The 16,647-nt window shown below is 34.8% G+C and overlaps 1 protein-coding gene across 1 annotated transcript in view; it reads right to left on the bottom strand.

The window, feature by feature from the left end:
* Window positions 1-9: 9 nt before the first annotated feature.
* kl-3 (dynein heavy chain 8, axonemal kl-3) overlaps window positions 10-16,647 on the bottom strand; it is a 33,388-nt gene continuing 16,750 nt past the window's right edge. The window contains exons 47-91 of the mRNA XM_073080932.1: window positions 16,473-16,602; window positions 16,178-16,395; window positions 15,940-16,076; window positions 15,808-15,860; window positions 15,372-15,579; window positions 14,910-15,171; window positions 14,704-14,826; window positions 14,172-14,289; window positions 13,903-13,998; window positions 13,705-13,811; window positions 13,460-13,623; window positions 13,142-13,342; window positions 12,821-12,961; window positions 12,621-12,725; window positions 12,351-12,535; window positions 12,121-12,254; window positions 11,915-12,046; window positions 11,525-11,727; window positions 11,234-11,348; window positions 10,690-10,866; window positions 10,195-10,362; window positions 10,019-10,119; window positions 9,735-9,933; window positions 9,168-9,379; window positions 8,870-9,008; window positions 8,551-8,735; window positions 8,333-8,459; window positions 8,046-8,181; window positions 7,461-7,678; window positions 7,062-7,304; window positions 6,604-6,739; window positions 6,134-6,287; window positions 5,689-5,808; window positions 5,314-5,374; window positions 5,020-5,199; window positions 4,554-4,666; window positions 4,102-4,187; window positions 3,752-4,013; window positions 3,227-3,466; window positions 2,780-2,947; window positions 2,554-2,695; window positions 1,924-2,113; window positions 1,421-1,542; window positions 596-757; window positions 10-290 (exon numbers count right to left, since the gene is read on the bottom strand). Coding sequence (XP_072937033.1) covers window positions 165-290; window positions 596-757; window positions 1,421-1,542; window positions 1,924-2,113; window positions 2,554-2,695; window positions 2,780-2,947; window positions 3,227-3,466; window positions 3,752-4,013; window positions 4,102-4,187; window positions 4,554-4,666; window positions 5,020-5,199; window positions 5,314-5,374; window positions 5,689-5,808; window positions 6,134-6,287; window positions 6,604-6,739; window positions 7,062-7,304; window positions 7,461-7,678; window positions 8,046-8,181; window positions 8,333-8,459; window positions 8,551-8,735; window positions 8,870-9,008; window positions 9,168-9,379; window positions 9,735-9,933; window positions 10,019-10,119; window positions 10,195-10,362; window positions 10,690-10,866; window positions 11,234-11,348; window positions 11,525-11,727; window positions 11,915-12,046; window positions 12,121-12,254; window positions 12,351-12,535; window positions 12,621-12,725; window positions 12,821-12,961; window positions 13,142-13,342; window positions 13,460-13,623; window positions 13,705-13,811; window positions 13,903-13,998; window positions 14,172-14,289; window positions 14,704-14,826; window positions 14,910-15,171; window positions 15,372-15,579; window positions 15,808-15,860; window positions 15,940-16,076; window positions 16,178-16,395; window positions 16,473-16,602 — 6,999 coding nt within the window. The 3' untranslated portion in view covers window positions 10-164. The remainder of the gene's footprint in view (window positions 291-595; window positions 758-1,420; window positions 1,543-1,923; window positions 2,114-2,553; window positions 2,696-2,779; window positions 2,948-3,226; window positions 3,467-3,751; window positions 4,014-4,101; window positions 4,188-4,553; window positions 4,667-5,019; window positions 5,200-5,313; window positions 5,375-5,688; window positions 5,809-6,133; window positions 6,288-6,603; window positions 6,740-7,061; window positions 7,305-7,460; window positions 7,679-8,045; window positions 8,182-8,332; window positions 8,460-8,550; window positions 8,736-8,869; window positions 9,009-9,167; window positions 9,380-9,734; window positions 9,934-10,018; window positions 10,120-10,194; window positions 10,363-10,689; window positions 10,867-11,233; window positions 11,349-11,524; window positions 11,728-11,914; window positions 12,047-12,120; window positions 12,255-12,350; window positions 12,536-12,620; window positions 12,726-12,820; window positions 12,962-13,141; window positions 13,343-13,459; window positions 13,624-13,704; window positions 13,812-13,902; window positions 13,999-14,171; window positions 14,290-14,703; window positions 14,827-14,909; window positions 15,172-15,371; window positions 15,580-15,807; window positions 15,861-15,939; window positions 16,077-16,177; window positions 16,396-16,472; window positions 16,603-16,647) is intronic.

The following is a 16,647-nucleotide window of genomic DNA, read 5'->3' as shown; positions in this document are numbered from 1 at the left end:
ATTTTATTAATAAAACACCTATAAAAATAAGTATGATAAAACAACAAACAAAAATACTGTACTGATTCACTTCAAATAAATATTGACTTGAAAAAGAAAGTCACACGATTTGAACAATCTCAACAAAATTCATATAAATATAAAGGTGGTATACTTCTGTCCGTTTACTTTATATCGCACAAAATCGCCACACCTCGTAGAATCCAGTGATCAGGGTTTTTGATGGTTGGTAGCCACAGTGGTGTGATAAAAGTTAGTCCAGTACGACAGGGCTTCTTGTAGACAGGACACTGGAAATCAAACAAAATCTTATTTCCTCGAAAAGAGACGCTTAAACAGTAGTTAACGACATACAGCTACTGAGATTCCCTGCATCGTGGGTGGCATAGACATACAAAAACGAATACACAAACACCCAAATCTTATAGATATCCAAATTAATCATTCAGATGTCTGTCCTGTCAGAAATTGAACTCTGAACTTTTGAGTCTGAGACCGCTACACTGCTGTTATTATGGAGAAAAAGATACGGCGGTGGTGCCGCCGGAGTTGAACCACAGAGTGTTCTACCACCATAATAATATACATAAGGTACCTGATAGAGCTTAGGGTCCTTAGGTGCTGTGGAATTGATAGCGTAGACGTGCACAACAGGTAATGCAGTATACAACACTTTCAACGTAGATTCACAAAGTCGCAAGTTACGTCGATCCCAGCCCGCACCGTCCAGGAAGAGTCCATGAATAAATACCCCTTCCTAAAAAGTACAAAATAAGTCTATTAACTTCGCTCCTTGGTTTTCGCCTGAAATTTTGTTCGCGTGGAGTTAGAAAACGTTATAAATTTATAGTAGTAGCATAATAAGATCAATATAATAGCATAAAAACCTTTTTCATGAGAAAAGAAATAAAATATGTATGAAAATTTCAATGCGACCAATGAAACGGTGTTGGAATTTAATGCTATACATCAGTATAATATACCATCATTTATTTTTTTATATGTAATTAATACAATTTAAAAAAAAGTACGAATTGTATCTAGCACAATTTAGTAAAAAAGAAAAGATTTTTTAAATGTGGGTACTATAGTGTGTAAGTAATTCGCTAATAATTATGTAGGTTAGATGTCAGTTGGTCTGGCACGTCACTCTCAGTGTAGACACCGTGCGGGTAGGGCGCGTTGTAGACGGATTGTATTTGGAGTAACCGAAACAGTTACGTTACAAACTAACACTTTGGAGTTTGTGTCGCTATGAAGAAGAAAAGCTGCAAGTAACTATAAACGTAAGTATAATAATTGCTTAATATTTTAAACAATAACTAAATACATTTTTTTAATTTATAATTGTAAAAATATACAATTACTAACGATTCTTTTAAGGCTAGAATTTATTTAAACTGGAACTTATTAAACTTACTGGTGGCGGAGCTTTGATTTCTTCATAAGTGTATTTCGTGACATCATTGTGTAAGGCGACCATGTCGAGAGCCCAACCTTTATGGGCTCTTGTTACTTCCTGTCTCATGGCCGTTAGGAAACCTAGGAATTAAATTAATATTTACCTTCGATATTACGTTACCAAAATTCCAATTCGTTCCTTTTTATATATCTCACTATGCCTTACATACAATACTATACTACTACTAATATTATTACAATGACTATACAATACATTTAAATACCACAATATAAATTACCGCGTGTTTGCATCTGCAAGGCTTAAAAGTAATCAATTAATGAATTGGCTTGAGTTTTTACACAATATTGCATTTCTAGATAAGACCTTTTTAATCCCAAAGTTTCCACGAAAATAGATATTATTATTTACGCCCCGGATACTAAAATGTATACCTACCTGATTGAGCTAAAACGAAGTGTGACTGAAATGTAACTATGTACAAATAAATTAGGAAGAAATACCCTGAGGGTTAAAGAACCCAGTCATCCAAAACGAGTAAGGTCTCATCTGGAAGCACCACGACGAAAACTGAATGTTTCTCTCCAAAAACTCTGTGAACCAGAAGCCGAGCGTGGATGACGACCATGAACTTCTGAGCCAAATGTTCGGTACCTTCGCGTCATAAATATTATCCAGGGAATCTCGTAGCGCCTGGTAGAAGAATGTGGGTTATATTTGAATCATACATTATTTCTACCTAATAACAGCAGTGTTAGGCGCTGCTGTGTTCCGGTTTGAAAGGTGTGGTAAGGGGGACAGACTTTTCCGAGGCGTTCCAGCTTAGTCCTCAGGGGTAGCGGCGCATCTGTGGCCGACCTCAGGTAGGAATATCTAATCCTATCTGGGGTTGATTACAGATATCCATGGGCGGCAGTAGCCACTTACCATCAGGTGGACTGCATGCTCGTCTGCTACTCTTACATTATAAAAAAAAGAAAAAAAAACAAATGCATCATCATTAACTCATTAACAATCTTTTATTGTCGCACTACAATTGGACGAAACCTATTTTTGACACAATTAATTAACAGCATACAGTAAGTAAATTGTACCATTTCTTCCTAAAATTATACGTTTTATCGAATAATTACCTCATTCATAATAATCGTTCCGTCAATGGCCAGCAGCAAATCTTTCAACGTGGTCCTCACCAGCGATATCACCTTTTGCATACGATCGATCTCTTGTCTCAAAAATATTACCATTGAATTAAGGATACCATAATATCTCAACCTAAAAATAAATATCATATAAGTATACTTTCTTTTTATAAATATCGAAAATACTTATAATACAAGTATTCCGAAAATAATTTACCTTTCTTTAACTTCATGAGGATCGAAGTTTGGCGGAACTTTCTCAAGCATTTCTTTACTCTGTCTGTATACAGATGCTTCGCGAGTTTCGCCGCCTCCAGAGCTAGATTCCTTTGGCTGAATGGAAAGAATTGTATCCAACAATTCTTGGGTCATATTACGTTGGTACCTATGAGGTTAAATCGATGCTTAAATACATGAATTTCTTGCAAATCTATTAATAGCCTGTTAACTACTTTGGTGACTGTACTGAATATTCATACCGTTTTGTAATCAAGTATTACATACGATATTTAGATCTTGGTACCAAAACTTACTTACTCTAACATTGTTTAAAACACTGCACTGGTGTAATGCACTCAATTAACAAACAAATAAGAAACGTATCCTTAAAATAAAATTAGATCCCTACAACCAGAGATGATAGAAAAATAAATGTTGATCTTACGTAATATCAGCGTTCGTGTGAAGACCATAAGCTTGTGGTGGGTCAACAGTCTTCATCTTTTCAATCTCTTCAAGATATTCGGGTATATTCTTAAACTTCATTATTCCATAGTTCTTGTAGAATTGGAACTCGTCCGAGAACAACTGATCAGTGAACCATACTCTACAGAATGTACCGAGAAGGCGATTGTCGTAGTCGTCAGTGACTCTTCCACCGTACTGCACTGCAGACACCATGTACCTAAAGCATCAAAATCAAACTTCTTTAATATTATTTAACGGATACTGCCAAAAATATAGAAAACAATGGCCTCAAACAAAAACAAATATGTCCGTCCAGAAAATGTGTCCGGAAATTTCACTAACCAAAAGGTAACAAAAATTATTTAACACCACTTACCAGCCCATAATGGTTTTATATACGACAATCGTAGTTTAAATCCATTTTTATTTAAGGAGAGATAGTCATAATTAAGCTACGAAAAATATACCATTTAAAAAAAAAGCAAATTGTAATACTTCTTACCTTACTGTAGTCCAGCTTATAAATTGTCCAGGCTCCAAAGCATCAAGGTGGTTTTGCACAAACATGCAAGAAGCCAGCCAGTCCGCAGAGTTGAACTCGTACGGGATATTCCATCCAAGCGGACCGAATTTTCGTCTCTCTTGTACAACGGTGTGTAGGAAAGATATAGTGTATATGAGGGGTAAATAGAAGGGACTGTCACTGTAGTCTAGGAAGTCCTGGCTCATTGAATCATAGGTTCTCATTAGACCAGCTTTGATGCCTATAATTATAGGAAAATATAAACAATCACTTAAGAAGACTTAGTTCGAATTCATGTTTAGTATTTTCTTCTATTAAAACAAACTTACCTGAAGGAGGCTCGCAAGTATATTTTATCGACATTTGCAACATAGTAATTGGAAATTTGGGATGGACTTCAGTTGTAATCCAGAGCCTAAAATCACGTGTTTTAAAGTAGTATATCAACACATACCTATTAACGCTTATTACTTAACAAAAATACAAACAATTTAAAAATCGCTACAAGACATTTAGTTAATCTTAATCTTAAGTTCAATTTTATTAAGTTCTTAAAATGTTGACAGACCCTGAGTCTCATACACCGTATCCAATACTAATATGAACAGCAAAACTGCTAATACCATTACGTATTTCAAAATTTTGAACCGGCTGTGGTCCTGATCACTCACAATACCTTTAAATTTAAATGATTTCAATTGTATAGTACTGAACCACAACTGGAACTTATCGTCTCTGGGAATTTGTAATATATAGAAAAAGTAATATATAGCAATCTCACCGAAAAGTTTCATGCACTTTTTCCGGTTCTTTTTCTAATTCCCCAAATTGTTCCATAATCTCTACCATGTATTCCAATCCCAAGTGACAGTTTTGTAGCAATACCCATAAGCCCTATAATAGAGATACACGACAACTAACCAATAACATTTCGTAATTATTGCTTAAGTACTATTTTAATTATACTACTATTAAGTAGTATTTAGTCAAAAATAGAATAATCTTAAGGTAATGTATCAAAATAAATTTAATCCAATTTCTAGTAGGCAGAAAATGTGAAATTTCAATCATTGGCAAAACTTTGGATAGATTGAATATTAAAATCGCATGTAGTCCTTAGAAGGTTTGAGAAATCAAAACCCTAATTCTTTATGAAGTTGGTTACAAACATGCATGGGTGGCAATGACACTGCTGACACAGGTGGACTGCATATCTCATTGGCTTCATTCTTATCATATTAACCTACCTCTTTCAAAGCTCGATCAATAAGCTTCCTGGCATGAACCTCTTGTCCTTGGCCCATAGAAATAGACGAACACAAACACTCTAGGCGCTTAGCTGTAGTTTCTATAGATGGCGTAGGATCTGATCCCATCGCCAAGAACCCTATCAGCGGTACTAAGGGCCGAGACTCCAAAACCATTTGCTAAAACAATATTTAAAAAACGTGAATTAATATTAATTTACAGATGAAAATATTATATCTAAAAATGCTAACCGATTTTATTTGTAAATGAAATATTTAGGACTCAAAATTTACCTCATAGTTGACGATGACCGCTTCAGAGAATCTAGCACCCATTGAGTATACTACGTATTTCCTGCAAACATAAATCATCAGGTATTACTGACATTTTAAATTATCCATTATTATTACGGAGGTATATTATTTATTGAACACAAGTGCATCGAGCAGGAATATAAAGATTTTGTTCTCCATGAATATTCCATGATATCAGACTTGGCAATAAATTTGAGTCTTAGTAACACACACAGCACAGCACACTCATCAACCCAATGTTGAAGTCAACATTACCCCCACAGCGAAACAATAATAATATATTGTGATTCAATTCGTTTGATACGATTACTAAGTAACGCTCCAAGTTGGCAAATAATCTCTATTTTTACTTACAAGCTTTGAGCCAAGGTTCTGTCTGGACACCATGACCGAACAATTAATAGCTTCCTAAACACATCCATGCTATTGTATCCGTCAGGTAAGGGCTCATCTTCGGGCGCTTCTTTGTCGAACCTAAACTCGAACAAGCGTAACAATTTTTAATAAATCTAGCTTTCGTGCGATGTTCGAAATTCAACTACAAGTATTAAAATATTAAGGTGCTTTTTATTCATAATTGTCCAATAATTTCAAAAAACGTTTTTGGGGCTTTATTGACGACTTTGTTACAGACTCGTTCTTAACATACAGTGGTTACAAAAATTTGGACCCTAGCTGAAGTTTTCTTCTGAGCTCGACTTCTTTCACATATCTATAACTATACTGTTACCATGAGCACGTCAATATCATATGACAAAACGCTTAAGGCGCCTAAAAACTTTTTTCTACAATAACTTACCATTGCTTCCATCCTTTTTCATTATTCGTGACTTGGTTGAGTATATTACTGAATTGTCTAAGCCCGGACAGTTGGACCAAGTTCAACCACGACATGTCCGTTACCCATTTAAACGGTTTCGGAGGACAAGCATTCAAATCTAAAGCTGCTCCACCTATACAAATAACGGTGATCTAATAACACATTATAATTCTTTAACTAAAAAAGAAGACTCTTTAAAGAGAGAAATCTTCATAGTTTAGAAATTGGTCAACCGAATCGAAACATATTTTTAATTTTTAACAGTTATTTACTAGTTAAGGATTATTTACTACAACTTTAATTAGAACATCTGCTTTTGGACATAGGTACAAATGTTTTTGGAACTTATATTACAATATAAAAAATATATCTTTAATATCTATATCATTATTAAAAGTTTTAACTTTAGATAATAACTTTAGATCAAACACAGAATCACTAATTCTTACCTTTTATAAATGTTTGGAATTCGTCGTATGAAACGAATTCCTTTTGCAAATCTATCTTCAAAGTCAGCAATAGTGTAAATAAATACTTATGTTTCTCGTAAAAACCTCTGCTTATATACTTAAATACGTCGAATGTCTGAAATATGTACAAAGGATAAGTAAAAAATAATAAAAATGCTAGTTATGTGTAATTCGAATTTAGGATAATGATCATGATGTATATTTCAATTTTTTACAATATTAGGCATATCGAGGCTTGATTAAGAACTGAGATCTAAATTAGACATCCACCACACACAAAACTCCCGAGACTCTCACCCTCACATACTTATTCACTACGTCTTTAGATAAAGTCTATGAAATACTACCCTTTCGTTCTGTTCCTGATACATATAGTAAACATTTCATGGAGAAGCAATTAAAAAGAAAGCAAATATCAAGAACAATAAGAAATTCACCAAGTAATCAATGATGAATCCAATTCGCCTACTAGTGATGGGACTTTGAGGCGACCTCTCCATGGATATGTCGAACCTCTCCAAGAACTGCGCTAGTGAGGTCTGATACATGTTACACACGAGAGACATGTTGCAAATCAAGAAGTACAACACCGACCCCCGGGTGGCCACCGGTCTGAATTCTTCTCGAGCTGCGTTGATCTTTATCTCCGTTTCCTTAGCCACGTCTAGTTTCTCCCTTACCTATGTATTTTGAATAGTTATTTTAGCTTTTGTTTAAATTAATTAATGAAATATATTAATAAGTATGTATTTTAAAATTATTAAACATTGTCAAAGACTATGTACTCCTTAATAAGTGGTCGTCCAAGTGCAAGAAAATATAGAAGCTTGTAGTACCTCTGTAGCCGTAGCTTTAGTGACATTGAGCACTTGTATCAGCGACACGTCCTCAACCAGAGACCCCTGTATAGTGGTGAGCTTGTGCAGCAAATTGGCTTCCAGCTCTTGCATCTTGCGCCTGTTCGCCGTCACATCCATGATCAGCTGTGTTCGTTCTGCTTCCATCTCCGCCTTCTCCGTTAGTATCACACGTCCTAGCAACTGGTCTTCCAGACCTTGTGATTTAAAAATATACGACAATATTAAAATTTGAATTTTAATAATTTCTATAGTATTTATACAAAAAGAGAGCAAAATTTTAAAGACTATTAATTAATGAAAATAGTGAGTATTGATTTTAAATACTGAAACTTGCCAGAAAGCTGAAAGGATGAAACTAATGTATTTTAAAGTGAGAAATCCGATAAAAATGTAAAGATATTAGATAGATAGACAGAAAATTACGGGCAACAGTCTAACGGATCCAACCATAGCCAAGACATCGGTGAAGCCCTATCACACACACAAAAAATATTTTCGTTCATTAATTGTTCTTAATATTCCTTGAAGTAAATAAGAAAGGCAAAATATTAGCAACATTACCCTGCATCGTAACAGTGAAGTCTATAATGGAAGTACGCGCAGAAATTTCTGGAGTATAGGCAGGATTCGGTAACTTTGTTGTGATGTATATTTTATGTCCGGCCGTCACATCGATTTCCTTGTCACCCAATCTTACCTAAATAAAAAATATAAAGCTTATCCATTAAAGAAATTCAAATCAAATTCCGATTATTGGTGGCAAAAACATTAATATATTTGTAATGGGAGTAATAATCAGTATTATTTTTATTAATACTCGTATCCTCAAAATATTTCAAACTACGTACTTTAAAAGTAGACCCTATTTTTATATAATTTCTTTCCAATATATTATCTAAAGCAGGATCTAATTCTTCAGCGACATCCTCTATTAACAATGGTCGGCCTAATGATACACAATCCTCTATATGATTTCTAGAACAAAATAATAAATTAATTCTTCATCTATTCATGTATAAATCCAACTTCTTTGACACTTACTTATAAATCAATTTTTCAATCTTACCTGAAGTATTTATGGTTAAGAGTAGTAACAATAAGATCATTGTATCTCTCCATGTTTTTGATCCAAATCTTTCCCTGGGTCTGTGGATCTATGAGCAACGGGAAACGTGAAGCTTTTGTGACGATAATACCATTCTGAATGGACAACTCGTCCGTTGGCAAACCGCACAGATTCCAGTCACCAATCTGTAATGTAAAAAAAAAATAACTATACCTTGTACTTGTACCTACTTTCCTTGTACCTGTGTTCAGTCACAACTAGAAATGTTGTTTTATTTAAATGGAATTATTTTTACTACTTTGATGTAAAATAAAAATACCGTAGCAGTGTCCGTTAATTGTTCAGTGATATTCAAATTCATTGATACTGGTATTTTTCTTCGTAAAAGCTCATTTAGCCAATTGACATTTAGAAGCGACCGAAACTCTTGATTAAATGGTCCTGCATAGGACAAAAATCTGGAAATATCAGAAACGTATATTTAAACTTGGCTTGGTTAATATTTCTCCTTCTATACTAACATTGTTTCAATAGTAACAACGTTCAATTTACTATACTTACTATAGCTATAGGTAACTTTATTTTATGTACATTACTCTTCATTTACATCAACTTACCCTGTAAGCAACAATATATCTCCCACTAGTCGTTCTATCTCAGATTTAAAGAGTGCGGATTGTTCTGTCCAGCGCACCCTCTCTCCGCTGAGTCCATTAATAAGGGCAGTCGCTGCGTCCATTTTCTGTTGACACTTCGCGGCATCATCTAACACCGCTTGTTTTAACGACATGGCATTTTCGAATTTCTTCTGCACTTCGGCCAGCTCACGCTTTGATCGAAATGATTTAAGATCACAATTTTTAATACATTAATCCGTTACAAAAATCTGATATACAAATATCTTTAAATTAAGGTATATTTCAATATTTAAAAACAGCTACAGTTTTCTCAACTCAACTGCATATTTTGTATTATTATCTAATCTGCAGTCTGTCAGGCTAATTTTGGAAGCTACAACTGTATACATAATACATAAAGTATACTGATTGGGACTTTCACAATATATAACTACTTCAAAGAAAGTAACATAAATTTCTAGCGACAAATAATGTGAAGCTTGTAGCAGAAAGTGGTCTTTGTATATTTTTACTGCTATATATTTTATAAATATGATATAATTATACCTCTTTAGCTTCCAATTGAGCTTCAGCAGACTCCAGTTCTCTCTTGGCTGCCTGGTACTTCCCTTGCATAACAGCAAGGTTGGCCTTCAGCGGCAACACATCTTTGTTCACCGCATAGAATTGTGCCATAGCGATTGTCCATGAAATTAGACCGGCTACATTGCCGCAAGCAATTTTGGCTGCTTCAAATGTGTATTGGCTACAAAATGTATTACATGTTATATATTTTTGTACTTTTAATATCATTGAATAAACCTAAAATGAAAAGAAAAGGGCAATTTTACCTGAAGTTAAAATACGGTTGAAGCAAATCAACCATCTCAGCATTAATTTCATCTTTTGGATAAAACTTTAAGTTATTCAGAAATCTTGAATCTGCCATAACCTACAATTTTAAAAATGAAGTTAAAGTATTATTAAGTAATTCATGATGATATTCAATTTCATCTTCTTTAATAACCTTTAAAGATTCAGCCCATGACGCCATGAGAAATTGCTTTTCAGGGTCCGGTTTGATTGGGTCAATTCGTTTCCTGAACAGGATTATTACGGCATCCATAATAAGGGTAATGAGATATGGAGGCTTGCCCAGTTTTCGTACAGTTGCTATGTCAGCTGCATTGATTGTCTGAAATGTGCCCAAATATATTTGTGGTAGCCATAGGAAGGAAAAAAAACTATATGTGGTGCCTACTGCCACAGCGAAAGACGGCAACTGGTAATTAACTTAAATTTTCGGATTTAGTTGACACTGCTAGGCGCGAAAGCATAAAAAAACGTTTCGTCACTTCGACTTTATACGAGTAAACCTCTGAATGTCCTTAAAAACTGATAATACGATATTAAATATTTTGGACGTGTTTTAGGCTACATTTTAGCTGTACAATTATTTTCTCAAAGTACACAAACTCGACTGGAGAGTGTAAGAACACATTATTATAAATAAATAAAATACCAATAAAGCAGCTTCAGCGGCATCCAGCGCTGGTTTAGCGGCTGCAAGTTTCTCTTCAGCAACGGCAGTCTCTGCGGCAATGACGCTCACGAGCTTCACTGCACGGTCTTTCACAGCCAATACTTCGGCTTTCACCACTTCGGCGGCCGCTGCAGATTCTGCTACGGCTGCTAACACCTTACATAGGGAAACAAAAATTTATTGTACCTTGTTTTTTTATAATATAGGAGTAGCAGACGAGCATGCAGTCCACCTGATGTTAAGTGGCTACTGCCGCCCATGGACATCTGTAACCAACCTCAGATAGGATTAGATATTCCTACCTGAGATCGGTCACAGATGCGCCGCTACTCCTGAGGACTAAGCTGGAACGCCTCGGAAAAGTATGAAACCAGAACACAGCAGCGCTATACACTACTGTTATAAGGCAGAAATAGGTGTGACGGTGGTGAGACCGGAGTCAAACCACAAAGGGTTCTACCACCTTCAATGTGTTGGTAATAAAAATCAAATAAAGAATGTTTATTGTTCTTAGTTACCGTACCTCTTCCGCTTTAGCAGTAGCTTCCTTAATCTCAATTTCTTTCAGCTCTAGCTCCTTTTTCAAAACATCTACACTGGCCGCTGCTTCTACAAGCTTGTCTAAGCCAGTGGTCATTCTGTAAAAAATATATTATATGTATAATATTTTTTACTTAATATATACTGAATTTGAATTATTTCAATTTATTTATATGACAGTTTTTTGTTTCATTTCCATCACCATCATCTGAAAATTATGTAATTTTCTTCTAAAACCCGTTTACACTTCGTAGATTGAGATACATTAACTCACCTCCTCGCCATCTCTGCAATGTTCATGTGCTTCTCTTTGTACAGTACTTTATAGCCTTCTAAGAAGGACAGATACGATTTCGGTGTTACATGAGTCTGTCGTCTAAATCGGTCATAGTAGGTGCTACACGTTTCCGCAACATTATCTTGAACCATGCCCATTATTTCTATCAGTTGTTGTTTAGTTTCGGCGGAACACACCACCTATATTTAGGTACATAATTCAAAATTAATAACTAAGTAATAGGAAATAGGCTTTTTAATTTATAGTTGAACCGTATAATAATTGAAGTATTTCTATTAATATCATGGGCACGATTTTAATTATTTCTTTGTTACATCCACAGTTTGAAATGAAGGCATACTAAAAGGAATAAGATGTTTAGTTTACTTGAAATCCTGATAGGAAGTGATGCGCCACTTCAATCAACGCCACTCTCGGCCACTTCTGGAACCAGTCCATTGTAGATCCAGATATAAGTCCCGGAAATTTCAGCGCTCTGCTTCTGAATTTCTCACCGACCTTTTATAACATACTAGTATTTTAGTAAAGTGTTTATATTTATGACAAGGCAAGAGTAATGAAAAACATATTACCGGAGAAAAACATAGCACGACGTGCAAATTGGATCGAGAACGCATGATAAAATATTCATACAAAACGTCAGGAACAGGAATCCTTTTCGGTGCATACTTCTTCATAATCGGAGTGAGTTCGTTTAAAATTTCATCTTGAATACAAAATAGAAAATTTAAGGGAATATTATAGTACTTAAAGTATAGATTAAAAGAGTAGGTAAACATTAAATTTTGCATTAGTCTATTACCCATCTCGTCCTTTGCGAATAGATTTGCGATTTCTCCCGAACTTAAAATATTATTTAAAAATTCCAGAAACTGTTCATCCTTTATATCGTTGTCAGTGAATATAAAGGTAATCCCCTGCCCTTGCAGACCAGCTATGCGATATAATATTTTTATGTCGTCCATAAAATTATTAACATTATAAGTTCTGAAATGTAATTTTATTCAATGTACTCTACATATACAAATAAATATTTTTATTAATAAAAAATATGATTTCCGATATGACCCACCTGGTTAATGTGATTTGATAAAATGAGAAATTTGCAATGTATGACGCCAATTTTGTTAAACTTTGTTTGCCTGATCCACCGACACCCACAAGTAGTGCATTCCCTCTGAATAAATATGAAGTGAACAATCATTTATTTTATATTTATTTTCACGATTAATGAAATTTCTATGTAAACATTTAACTATATTTCTCATTTACCTCGGAGTATTGATAATTCGGGAAATAATAAAAAGGTGGACCATAGCGTCATGGAAGAACACAAGATCTAAATGTGCACCTCTGATTTGATCATTAAATTGCTCTTGGAATTGTCCAAGCTTCATCAACACAAATTCCCACCTAAAAAATAAAATTGATTATCGACACAAAATTTGTGTTATTTTATATCTGCATTTGGTATCACTCTAGCAGGCCTAATAAACAAATTAACGGCGATAAGGACGCCAATTAACCTTTGAACATCTTAGAAACACAAGCACTTATTTACGAAAGCAGAAATAATTATTGATTAAAACATACGATGGCAGTTCCTCATAAATTTTAGGTGCGTCAGTACTAAAATCTTCGTCTTCATCCCCAGTAGGTTCGACTGGTTCCCGCAAGAAGTTTACGAAAAACGTTTCGGCTTCTGGAAAATCGTTTATCACATCGGGCAATTCCTGTGCCGCTGTTTTCCAAAAATTTGCAACAAACCAATCCTTATCATCGAAAGTTGTGAATCTATAACACAAAGGATATTTCAACACCTATTACATATTCAATAATTATATTGCAGAATGCATGTCGCTTAGTTATTAAAAAATCTCAAATAGGAAAGTGCTTAAATATAGATACAACCTGTCCGAAATAACTCGCAAACATTCATGGAACCACAATTTGAGGGCTGTTTTAATATTTTGCAATTCCTCTCTCTTTATAAATAGGATCCCTTCCCATATACGCGACAGGTCTCGAAGATTGAACACGTAATGGAACTTGGCGGGAGTAGGTAACATTTTCGCCTAAAATTTTAATGTTATTTAGTATAATAATAATACACAATTGTATACTAAGTAATTACAAATAGTAATAACTTAACTCACCTTTGTCTGCTGCCATATAACACGAGTGACCGGTACTAGTCGAGGCATAAAATCTACAATTTTCTTATCAAATCGTGACTTACAGAAATATCCAGCGCTTATGGTCTCTAAGAACAGAAAAGGTAACGTTTATGACGACACTTTTGTAAAAAATAAAATAAAAGATGTGAGTAATAACAGATTGTAAAGTAATTTTACCAAATATCTTATCCATAGAAACATTGCTTGGTAAGGTACAATTGAAGATATTAAATTGTCTTTTCAATCTAGGAGGGATATCATTTCGTCCGCCACCTGAAGATGTTAAAAATATGTAAATAAGGCATATGTCGATAAAAAGTAGAAGGAAGGAAGACAAAAAAATATAATTTAAATGTTATGAGGAATCCATCTTTAATGAAAAATGAAAATTTCTCTGTCAATGGTTCTTAGAATATGTCCAAAACATTGAAACCATTTTTACTAACCTGGATGTATCATGGCTCCAAACATCTGTATGTCAGCGATTATAATAAAATCGCCTGGTTTGTCTAAAGAGTAGAAACCGCCACCTTCCATCATTTGCCGAACTATTTCGTTGGTAACCTATCGTAACAAAATAATAAATATTTTACTGAAAGAAAATAGTTGATAAACATTGGTGTAAGCATTTTTTTTTATAATATAAGAGTAGCAGACGAGCATGCAGTCCACCTGATGGTAAGTGGCTACTGCCGCCCATGGACATGTGTAATCAACCCCAGATAGGATTAGAAATTCCTACCTGAGGTCGGTCTTAACACTGCTGTTATTAGGTAGAAATAGGTGTGGCGGTGGTGCCGCCGGAGTCGAACCACAAAGGGTTCTACCACCTTTAATTTACATCGTTAGCATTAGCGTTAGCGTTAGCATTTGGTTACATCGGTAGAAAAACCGATAGTAACAGACTTACGTAGTACGGCACGATTTGATCAACAGTTTAGAATTGCTTATAATAAGAAATAATATAATGTAAAGTACCTGATCACCCCATTCATTCACTACGGGCATGTTGATGTCGTCAACAAAAACTGTCATTCCTCTTCCACCAGGCGGCCCATACGTCATTCCTACTCGCTTCTCCACGTAAGATTCAATAATCCTCTGAAAAACATATTCAACCATCAAAAAGTAAAGGGGGAAAGAAAAGAACCTATATATTTTTTATTTAGTACACTTATTTGTACCTGAAACATATTTGGAGTAGTGGCAGAAGAAAAGTTTATCATTTTAAAAAGTTTAACTTCGTTATCATACTTCTGCATATAGCTTTTCAACATAACAGTCTTCGCTGTGCCCTGTTCTCCAATGAGCAACACAGCCTTGTTCTGCTTAGCTATCGTTTCAATGAGAAATGATATGCACACGTTATCGATGTTAGGAACTAATATAGATGCATACTCCGGAATACTGTCTGGTGGATAAATGTAATCCTCCACAATTTCGGCCCTGTTAAGAAAATTTTAATAATAGAATTCAAAAGTCACTAAATATTTCTCTACACATATACGTGGAACTATCATAAACAAATTAAACAACATGGATGTTTTTTATACTAAAATATTTTACAAAACCTTTTATGTACGAGACTCGTAGACTTAATGAGGAACCCGAGAACTACTGCAAATAGAAAATACGATTTAACTTACCAATGTTGCCACACACCAGTTTCATTTACCATATACTCAAAAGGCATAACCCATTCCTTGGACTTGGCCCCTGGCCAGTCCATTTTTACTGGTAATTTAGTCATAAATTCCGCCATCCGAGTCCTAGCGTCGAGTTCCAATACAGCACCCAAGGACCACATCATTGCAAATATGAAGAGACGCTCCAAGTGGCGATCGGTATGTAACTCTAATGGAGGTAAATATGACAATAAATTTCATTCTTAACTAGCCATTAGTCTCGTGATTTCAAATGGATCAAGAAAAATTACATTTGATTGCATTTGATTTGATTTTCAGGGGTTTTTTCAATCTGATCCCAGCATTCTACTATTATAATCTCGTTACTATCTACATTACTAACTACAGAGATTAGGTGAGAACATAATTATTTGTTTTATTATGAATGTCTACTTACTTCCACCAGGTATTTCTATTTGCAACAAGCCTATCAAAACATCAATACATTGTCTGTGAAGGAAATAAAATCTTCATTAGCGTTTGTCGATTTTTTTTCTAGGCTTGAATCGACAGGTCAAGTATCAGTTACCTCACGTATATAGCTTCCAACAGTTTCATTTTAGCAGGCAACTTCTGTTGCACATAGAGATGGACTTCATCATACACTTTATTGAATGCATTACGTAAGCTGTCCGCCTCTTTCTGTGATCTTTTTTTCAACCAACCCTATAAAATATTAATGGATTTAAAAATCCTTATAATAAATGTCGAAATGTGTGTTGGACTAGACAAAATGTTTTAAACATTCAACTGTTCAAATAAATTACCTCCAGTATGGGTTGCCATTTCAAAACGGATGATGACAGAAACACCATGCCCATTCGGCTTACAGTAGCTGGCGAAGCATTGTCTACATTATCAGGCTCGAATACTAGTTTACTATTCTGAGCCATAGAAATACGATCGCCGTTAGCTAATGTTAAAGTCTTATTGTCATCTAGCACTGAATTCAGATTTTCGATCCATACTGCATCCACAGGACCATCTGAAATTTGCGTCACCAAAGTTCATTCCTCCTTACTAAAAGTATTATTATTAGAAATACGCAAAAAAATATGTTACCTAATACAATCCAGGTTGTATCCGATTTCTTGACTTTTAAAGCGCGTCGCCACAATGTAGAGAAAATACCATCCGTCCAGTCATTAGTCGCGACATCCAAACGTCCAAACATTTGTGGTGCAGTTATAGCCTACATTACAATGTTTACAAATATTAATAATTCTCCTATTAAATG

Source organism: Epargyreus clarus, unplaced genomic scaffold, assembly GCF_041222505.1.
Source record: "Epargyreus clarus isolate Ecla_fem2 unplaced genomic scaffold, WU_Ecla_fem_2.2 ptg000003l, whole genome shotgun sequence".
Lineage (NCBI taxonomy): Eukaryota > Metazoa > Arthropoda > Insecta > Lepidoptera > Hesperiidae > Epargyreus > Epargyreus clarus.
Note: the sequence above shows the minus strand (reverse complement) of the source record. Positions and strands in the feature narration are given on the sequence as shown.